We start from the raw sequence: 11034 nt of genomic DNA, 5'->3' as shown, positions 1-11034 counted from the left end.
GCCTTGAATACTTGGCCACCGGGAGGTTTGATTTTCAATACCCAATATTTTGTAGCGTTCCACATAAATTTGCCACTGACCGCACACCTGCGTAGGCGATAAATATTACATCAGGTGTGTATTAGGTGCCCCGCCACACCTAACACCATAAGAATTTGAGTGTGTTTAGTATGTGTGAGGGTCTTTTTGTGGAGGGTCTTTTTGTGGAGGGTCTTTTTGTGGAGGGTCTTTTTGTGGAGGGTCTTTTTGTGGAGGGTCTTTTTGAGGAGGGTCATCTTTTGTGTGTGGATTTGTGTAGGTTTGTACGTGTGTATTTATATAAAGATTCGCTTATAAAGTTTTAGTGTGGAAGTGAAGCGATAGTTTATTGTTTGGAGAGAGAGAGAGAGAGATGAACACAACATTGACCTGAGGAGAACACGAGAGCCCCTGAATGTGAGCGAGCCCAGGTCCTTCCCTGAGGTTCACACGAGGGGCATCCATTATAATATGAAAGCTGGAGGGATCTTCTGAATATCATGACCATAACAGACGTGGTGTGAGTGAGTTGATCCAACCACAACTTAACTTGTCTCCCTGCAACACAAGTGTTCCGCCATTCTCTTAAAATACCCGAATCTGTGATAAAGTGAACATAATAAAACGTGTAAACAGTCATTACTCTCCCAGTGAATTACATAGAATAGACTAAAGAATAAAACACCAAAATTGACACATAATGTACAAATGAACATTGTGTAATATGGAAAAGGTGTACTGGTGGACACAGTGTACTGTACAGGTGGGCAGAGTGTATAGATGGTCATAGTGCACAGGTGAACATATTGTACAGGTGAACACAGTCTACCGGTGGGCATAGTGTACAGGTGAAAATAGTCTACAGATGGGCAGTGTGTACAGATGGTCATAGTGTACAGGTAAACAAAGTATACAGGTGGTCATAAAGTACAAGTGGGCATAGTGTATAGGTGAACATAGTGTACAAGTGAACAAAATGTACAGGTGGACATACTGTACATATAGTTCTTGTTCATGGTATACTAGGAAATTAATTGTGTGTAATTCCTGATCATCTTACACCAGGAAACTTCTTCACACATGGACACTGGCGCTACACATGTCCTTGGTAAATGGTTCAAAGTATTGAGACAAACCCTCGGGAATCATAATATGTGGACTCGTGGAGGTTGACTCAGGCATTGTTGGTAGTTTAGTCAACAAGGCTGGTACAGTGGCGGCCGTCGGTCACAACCACAAGTTGAAGAAAATTATAATTATAATAATAAAAAAAACCACCAATGTGTTTGTGAGTTTTGTCGGACTGCTTACTGGTGGGCGTGTATGTTGAGTGTTACCTAGGGGGACGTTGAGAATCGTGAACCCCAAACACGACATTTCCTCAGAGAGGAACTTAACTTTATGGTAACAGTCACACACTGGCCCATACCACTCCTCTATGATATGACAGCACAAGTGTCATCATACCATATTTCGTAAAGAAGTGATCCCAGGGAGGGACACACACAAGGTGCCCTGTTATCACAGCCAAACGTCGCTCACCAACACACTCCGGGCCAGGTGTGACCAGCGGACCAGCGAGGCAGGAGGAGCACGAGTCTCACTCTACCATCGACTAGTCACAATCTTTTATAATTTGGTGATGATATTTATATACCGTATTGACGATGAAGGTCATGAGTCATTCAGTGTTGCTGAGACTTCAGTGAACATTCATTCATTCACCCTCACATACACGTATTCTTCTACACTTGTATGGATCTTCTGTTGTGTGGGTCTTTTTTATGGAGGGTCTTTTTGTGGAGGGTCTTTTTGAGTGGGTCATATTTGTGTGTGGATTCGTGTAGACAGCAACATAAGTAAATTTGCTGACGACACTAAAATAGGACTTGTAATTGAATCTGACGAGAACTGGGCAAAACTACAGAAAGATGTAAAAAAAATTTTCGAATGGTCTGAAAAATGGCAGATGAAATTCAATGTGGACAAATGTAAAGTACTCAGTATAGGAGATGTAAACAGGGAAACCAGATACCAGATGAACAACGATGTCATTGAGAAATCCGACTGCGAGAGAGATTTAGGAGTAATGATAAGTGGGAATCCCAAGTAAACAATGTGTTTTTGCTCGTAACAAGGCTACTAAAGTACTTGGGTTCATACAAAGGAGTGTTAGTTACAAGACTAGCGAGGTCATCTTAAGACTATCTTGCGCTTGTGAGACCTCACTTGGATTACGCAGTTCAATTCTGGTCACCGTTTTACAGAATGGATATAGAATCCTTGGACAGAATTCAGAGGAGAATGACAAGACTAATCCCGGGCATTAGGAACATTGAGTATAGAGACAGGTTAAAGCATCTTAATTTGCACTCCCTCGAGAGACGTAGAGCGAGGGGCGACCTGATAGAGGTGTATAAATGTAAGTCATGGCTAAACAAAGGGGACATTGCAAGAGTACTCAAACTATCCAACCAGGAGCGAACTCGTAACAATGGTTTTAAATTAGACAAATTTAGATTTAGGCGCGAAATAGGTAAACATTGGTTTGGAAACAGAGTAGTGGATGAATGGAACAAATTACCAAACATCATCATTAACTCGAATACGCTGGATAGCTTCAATCATAGGTTGGATGCTTATATGAGCAATAGGGGTTGGGTGTAAATGGGACTGCCCAGTATGGGCCAATAGGCCCGCTGCAGTTTCCTCCATTATGTTCTTATGTTGTAATGAACACACAATTCACCGTGTTGACAGTTCCCAAACAATTTATGTGACGGTCGTCTTAATTTGTTGGCTGGACGTCACATAACCAACAGCCTCCCAACCTAAACATTATTTTTATTATATTAACAACGTCATTATTTATATGTTAGTCAAGTTCCAGGTTCTTGTGAAGATCATTCTATATTCTTGTTACATTAGGTACTAGCAGAAACGCCGCCCTCCGAGCGGCTCATTCGCTAGGCCACGGTAGGACGCCACCCTCCGGGAGGCTCCACATTGTCTCACTGTTCAGTCCCCAAAACTTCTTCTTCCATCAATAGTTCATTAACGGTGTATGTAAGTTCCACCATGATTTTCACTACAACGGTACAGCAAAGTATATTTTTTTTAGCATTAAACTGTTATTATTTTATTGTCTAATTATCACTACATATAACACTACCCATCATCACTACATATAACAGCATCCATCATCACTACATATAACACCATCCATCATCACTACATATAACATCATCCATCATCACTACATATAACATCATCCATCATCACCACATATAACACTACCCATCATCACTAAAGTAGTTTCCGAGATTCTCGTGCGGACACACACACAGACAGACTTCTTTGTTTTATATAGATAGATACTCTGTTTATTGAGAGTGAAACCGGGTCACATAATCCTTGAAGAGTCACTTAGGGACAGGGTGGCTGTAGACACTGTTATACTCTAGCCTTGAGTACACGAAGAGGCAGGCAGCTATTGTTGTTGTTGTTGTTGTTGTTGTTGTTGTTGTTGTTGTTGTTGTTGCCCCCAGGCCCTGAAGTGGGTCATTGACCTGTGCCCTGGTGGGATAATTCCGTTAAATAAATAAGTATATGCCCAAGAGCCACCTATAGGCGTGAATTTGGTTAAATTGTAGAAGCTGTCGTATTTTACCTCGTGCGATAATAATTGTTATCAACTGCCTGGTTATGTATTTATTAATATCTGTTATATATCAATCCATGTAAAGGAGTCCTGCACTCTGTTGTACCTTGTATTCATTAACATTTATTTTTCTCCCCATGACTCGCTTCCCAGCCATCATAGGGCAGGTATTGAGGGGTCACGCGTCCCTCCCCGAGTGAACCAAGGGTGACCTAACTCCCACATCCCCACTATCCACACATCATCTCCCACATCCCCACTATCCACACATCCCCACTATCCACACTTCACATCCCACATCCCCACTATCCACACATCATCTCCCACATCCCCACTATCTACACATCATCTCCCACATCCCCACCATTCACACATCATCTCCCACATCCCCACCATCATCACTTCACATCCCACATCACCACTCACATTCACACATCATCTCCCACATCCCACCATCACTTCCACATCCCACATCCCCACCATCCACACATCTCCCACATCCCCCACCACATTCACATCATCTCCACATCCCCACCATCATCACTTCACATCCCACATCACCACCACATTCACACATCATCTCCCCACATCCCCACCATTCACACATCATCTCCCACATCCCCCATCTACACATCATCTCCCACATCCCACCATCATCACTACCACATCCCACATCCCCACCATCTACACATCATCTCCCACATCCCCACCATCATCACTTCCACATCCCCACATCCCCACTATCTACACATCATCTCCCACATCCCCACTATCATCACATCATCTCCCACATCCCCACTATCCACACTTCACATCCCACATCCACACTATCTACACATCATCTCCCACATCCCCACTATCATCACTTCACATCCTACATCCCCACTATCCACACTTCACATCACACATCCCCACTATCTACACATCATCTCCCACATCCCCACTATCCACACTTCATCTCCCACATCCCCACTATCATCACTTCACATCCTACATCACCACTATCATCACTTCACATCCAACATCACCACTATCTACACATCATCTCCCACATCCCCACTATCCACACTTCATCTCCCACATCCCCACTATCATCACTTCACATCCCACATCCCCACTATCATCACTTCACATCCTACATCCCACCATCTACACATCATCTCCCATATCCCCACCATCAATACTCACATCCTACATCCCCACCATTCACACATCATCTCCACATCCCCACTCATCTACACATCATCTCCACATCCCCACTATCTACACACATCATCTCCCCACATACCCACCATCATCACTCACATCCCACATCACCACCATCTACACATCATCTCCCACATCCCCACCATCTACACATCATCTCCACATCCCCACCATCATCACTTCACATCCCAGCATCCCCACTATCTACACATCATCTCCCACATCCCCACTATCTACACATCATCTCCCACATCCCCACTATCATCACTTCACATCCCACATCCCCACTATCATTACTTCACATCCTACATCCCCACTATCTACACATCATCTCCCACATCCCCACTATCTACACATCATCTCCCACATCCCCACTATCTACACATCATCTCCCACATCCCCACTATCATCACTTCACATCCCACATCCCCACTATCTACACATCATCTCCCACATCCCCACTATCATCACTTCACATCCTACATCACCACTATCTACACATCATCTCCCACATCCCCACTATCCACACTTCATCTCCCACATCACCACTATCTATACATCATCTACCACATCCCCACTATCATCACTTCACATCCCACATCCCCACTATCTACACATCATCTCCCACATCCCCACTATCTACACATCATCTCCCACATCCCCACTATCTACACATCATCTCCCACATCCCCACTATCATCACTTCACATCCCCACTATTGCCTCCACTACAGAAGTTTTCTATTGACAAAGTTCCAACCATAGTACTGTATAATGTAACACCTTTTCATAAAAACTGGTCAAATTTGAAGTTGTATACCTACTGACCCCAGACACATTTTGGTAAAAAGGTTCAAAATGACTGATACTCTGTCTGGCTCCCTCAAGAGGAAGTGGTCTGAAGACCTCTCAGATGAAGGCGAAGAGGCGGAGAAGCGACCTTGTCTAGATGGAACAGGGCTGATGGATTCGCCTGAGCATGAAAAGGTAAAGGAGTTAGATGACACGGATGAAAGTGAAGATGATGTCTCACCTGAGAGTGATGAAGATTTTTATGGGGAAATGTTAGAATACGAATTCTTGGACAGCAGTGTTAGCAGTGATGATGTAGATGGATGGTACAAGTCAGATGAGAGCGATGGATCTGAATCAGATGAGAGTGAAGGATCTGAGTCAGATGAGAGCGAAGAGTCTGCATAGGAGTGAAGACAAGAAATCGACGAAGGAGGTGGACAAGCGGTCAAACTACGAAGAAAAGACTAAGTGGGTTGAGAACAGGGTTGTCAGATGTACCATAAGCTTCATGACCAACACTCATGCCATCTCATGGCCAAATCGGCCAAACCGTTTTTATTTTGCAAAATTCGGCCAAATCTTTTTGGATGGGCAACATACATATATTGTTTCTCACTACCGATTTTTTATTTGTTTTTATTTCTTTATAGTACTTTATTATTATTATTATTATTATTATTATTATTATTATTATTGTTATTATTATTGTTGTTGTTATTGTTGTTGTTACCTGTATCATTATTATTATATTTTCTTTTTAATTGTGTATTTTTATTATAAATTCTATTTACTATAAATTAATTATTATTATCTATATACATATATATATATATATATATATATATATATATATATATATATATATATATATATATATATATATATATATATATATATATATATTTCATGTAGATCCACAATGGAAACGTGGATAAGATAAATCTTGATAAAATCACACGGGAAAAGGGAAACAACGGAGCACCTTAGCTTTCGTCTTTATTCAAGACATCTTCAGAGGCAACTTGTTTACATGGACAGAGAGAGGCTTAAATATACAGGGTGACCTTAAAAACATGAGGTCAGGTCATAATGATGTCATCCACTAATCCCCAGACCAACACACACGGAGAGGAGCTTAAGACGTGACTAGTTAGGTCAGGTCAAAAATAAGGGAGACGCCAATAAATAACTATCATACATCTAGATCAAAGGTTTTCAAAGCATTTTTAACCTTGGGCCACTGACAAATAAATTATTATATACATCACCAAATATAATCAACATAAATTATATCATTCAAAATATACGTTATATTCTGTCTATCGTATCTTAATTGGTTACTGTGGGTCATTAGGTCTGTAAGTATTGTGTTTTAATAATGGTAATTATATATCATTAGTCTTCTGATTCACCACAGTGTCTCTTTTAACGGGTAATTTCCACACAGGTATTTTATTTAACACAATTAAGGTATTTTAGTCGTTTTTAGTCGGGGTTTTTTCAAGTGTGTATGTTCAAGTGTGTTGTGCTCAAAAATCAATGAAAAAATCGTGTATATACGTTCGGGGAAATAGAGGCTGGGGTAGTGGTAGAGATGGAGTGGGGATGGAGGGGGAAGGGGAGGGCTGCAGGATGTACGTGTTCCCTCCCTTCCCCCCCTTCTCTCTCTCTCTCTCTCCCCCCTTGTTTCCGTGTTTAGCGACCTGTGTGATTTGCATATAAATTCCGACGTTTTGTGGGCCGTCGGTTGGTGTCAGAGAGAGAGAGAGAGAGAGAGAGAGAGAGAGAGAGAGAGAGAGAGAGACTATGTTCCTTCCCGTAGTGAATTCCCGGTCACTCATTTACCTATAGATTCATATTATAACCCTTTATCCTCAGGTGTCTCAGGTGAATTCCTGTCTGTCTGAATGAATGAATGAATGAATGAATGAATGAACAATCAGATGAATGAACCCTACTGAATTTGTTATAGGTTAAAAGCTCTCTGTCACTAACATATAACGGGTATTAACTAAAACTTTCCATTCTCAAATACCCCCACCCGAAAGAAAAGTTCCTTGGGTGAAGAACTTGAGGAATGATGTTGACGTTTTGGGGGTAACTTAGGTAGAATCCTCTCAAAGCTTCTGATCCTTCGTTCTAAATGACTCCATCTCTCACCCTCCACTAGATTGTGCTGGAAGGGTGAGACGTGAGGAGCATTGAGGGGTGAGGGTGTGGGGGTAAGGGTGTGGGGGTAAGTGAGGTGTTTATGGTAGGGGTGGGGTGGAGGGGATGAGGGATGTATGGTAATGAGAGAGAGAGAGAGAGAGAGAGAGAGACTAACTAACTAACTGACTGATTCGCTGATTTAAATAAAACAAATAATGATAGAAAATAAATAAAATAAAAATGTATTGAAATTACAAAAGGAACATTGTCTGCCTGACCTCTTAATATACAGTACATATATACGAAGTGTTTATCTTGACTCCTGGATCGTCTGAAGGTCGGTACAATTTGTCTCGTTCTGCGATCACTTTAAAACCTGTGAGAAATTGATGATGTTTCAAAGATTAATGGAGACTTATTGTTCTCTCTATTGGACAGAGATATATTGTAGAGAGACAGAGAGAGAGAGAAGAAGAAGGTGAGAGATTATATTATCATTAATTTTTCATGTTCCAGGGAAAGATTTCATTTAATTTCTCTCTCTAACTCTTTCTTTTCCTTTTTTTTATGTTTCTATTTTATCTCTATATCTCTCTCCCTTATTTTTCTTTTATCCTTCTTTTTTATTTGTTTATTTAATTTTCTCTTTCTTTTACTTCCTCCTCCTTCTCTCTCTCTCTCTCTCTCTCTCTCTCTCTCTCTCTCTCTCTCCAATCACTACGAGTATTACGACCCATGATGTACTCTCAGTCAGTCAGTCAAGCCAGTGAAGTCAGTCAAGTGGGTCAGTCAAGCCAGTCAGTCAGTCAAGCCAGTGAAGTCAGTCAAGTGGGTCAGTCAAGCCAGTCAGTCAGTCAGTCAATGAAGTCAGTGAAGTTAGTCAGTCAGTCAGTGAAGTTAGTCAGTCAAGTCAGTCAGTTAGTCAGTCAGGATTAGCATTCAAAGAGATAGCCGACGCAGTTACAAAAGGTCTTCTTATTAAAATTCCTACGAGATGAGCTTCACTACCACCCATAAACAGTGTCACCTAACCTAACTTAACCTAATTTAACTTAATTTAACCTAACCTAACTTAACCTAACTTAACCTAACCTGATCTAACCTAACTTAACCTGACCTAACCTAACTTAACCTGACCTAACCTAACTAGCCTTGACAAACTTCCCCCTAACGAAGGTGATTCAGAGGAGCGTTAGGTCACCGTCACTACGTCTTTCAGAGGTAAACTTGACCTGGCAAACCTTCGCTTCAAATTTAGATCTTCTCTGGACTCGTTAAACTTACCCTGTTGTCTACTGATGATCTTGTTATTGATTTTGAAGTGTGTGTGGGGGGGTGTGCGTGTGTGAGGGGTGAGAAGGATGGTGTGTGTGTGTGTGTGTGTGTGTGAGGGGTGAGAAGGATGGTGTGTGTGTGACTTTGTTTATGTATATTTTGCTCTCTTATATATATTTTTATCTTATATATTTAATACATATTCGAATTATCTCTCTCTCTCTCTCTCTCTCTCTCTCTCTCTCTCTCTCTCTCTCTCCTCCATCAATGTGTTACCAAGAGCATCAAGATGTTAAATAATACCTACTACTAGACCTAAGATGTGTCAGGTGAGGAAGACAGGTGAAGTTGTCAGGTGAGGAAGACAGGTGAAGTTGTCAGGTGAGGAAGACAGGTGAAGTTGTCAGGTGAGGAAGACAGGTGAAGCGACATACATAAGATAGGACCCGACTAAAGCCAGTGTTACCACCTAAACACATGAACCTCTGCTACTAGTCACATCTTAGCGTCTATTCTAGCTAAAGCCTTACCATAACACTTGTCTTACGGGAACTCAGGGTTGTCCAGTGTGGTGATAAGACTCCTGGTAAGACAAAGGTGTAGTCGAGATTGTGTGAAGAACTTAGAGTAGATCAGATACCCGTGAAGTTGTAAGTTTTAATTCGATGGAAAAATGATTATTACCGGGAAATAGAACATTATTGGGGGGGGGGAGTGGTGATGAGAGAGAGAGAGAGAGAGAGAGAGAGAGAGAGAGAGAGGAACTCGGCGAAGAATAGATTCATTAAATTAACCTCTGACTTTTAGGAAAATAGTAATAAGTTTAAAATAATTACGAATAAATGAAGAACAAGTCGTGGCTAGATAATCTACATCACCAGAGTTATAGATACTAGAACCTATAAATGATATAAGTTGGCCCACAGCTCCCATTGTAATCCTGGAAAATGAAAATCACAAATAATCAGAAATATGAATCGATAACGAATGAAAGTAAAAAAAAAAAGAAGTATTCTTAATTACTATTGGCTTTGGCAGTCAGGTCATACAGAAGAAGAGGTGTGGGGGTCTTGGGTAAGTATTCCCAGCCTGAGGTGACAAAGACTTCTAAGAGGACAGAGAGGCGTTAATAGAAACCCTCTTGAAGGAGCTCTTGGCCTGCATTTATACGTCTTCAAGTAAGAGGAGATCATCTTAGTCAATGGGATGATTGTGCTCTGAGCCACAGCTTATGAATGATGAATAGCTTAAAGGAAGGGAGGAGGGAGATCTGGTTATGCAATGAATACAAGACATAAATAAATGAGTTGGGGGGATGTGTGGAGCATTGAATGAGCATGAGATAATAATGTGAGATAATGCTGTAATATTAATCAAGGTTGAGGGGGGGGGATGTATGTCCAGGAATATTACAACATGTTCTGGCTGTAGTTTGACGAATTGAAATTAAAGTACATATCATATACATACATTTAGAATAATAATAAACTAATGTATATTTTAACACATAATTAGTAGGAATAATTATATACTCGAAACACTAATCACGATTATAGTGATATTAGTGAATGTTGATTTAAATTCCAGGATTAGACTAAATAGAGATATAACTTCTACCTGTTCTTAACTAGTGTATTAACAAACCTAGACTAAACACCTGAATTATTGAAGCATAGTACTTCACCATAACACCAAGAAAATAAATATAAATTATCAAAATATTCAAGGATTATTCCACAGGCTTCACAGTTTAAAGTCTAAAGACATAGGAAGTCTTGATAAAGGTCCAAGACTACCATACAATACACAGAGATTGTACATAGACATTAACATCTGATGATGAATGACGGAATAGAGAAAGTTTACGATAATAGTGATAAAAATGAGGAAGTGAAGAGTTAGACTTGGTGAAAGATGGAATGTGTTGTG

The 11034-nt window shown here is 40.7% G+C and overlaps 1 protein-coding gene across 1 annotated transcript; it reads left to right on the top strand.

The window, feature by feature from the left end:
• Positions 1-5742: 5742 nt before the first annotated feature.
• Positions 5743-6084, top strand: LOC121865874 (probable DNA-directed RNA polymerase subunit delta). Its single transcript, XM_042365421.1, has one exon. It carries the CDS (start codon positions 5743-5745, stop codon positions 6082-6084), a length of 342 nt encoding a protein of 113 aa, XP_042221355.1.
• Positions 6085-11034: the final 4950 nt, after the last annotated feature.

The sequence above is a fragment of the Homarus americanus genome, unplaced genomic scaffold (genome assembly GCF_018991925.1).
Source record: "Homarus americanus isolate GMGI-L3 unplaced genomic scaffold, GMGI_Hamer_2.0 scaffold60237, whole genome shotgun sequence".
NCBI lineage: Eukaryota > Metazoa > Arthropoda > Malacostraca > Decapoda > Nephropidae > Homarus > Homarus americanus.
Note: the sequence above shows the minus strand (reverse complement) of the source record. Positions and strands in the feature narration are given on the sequence as shown.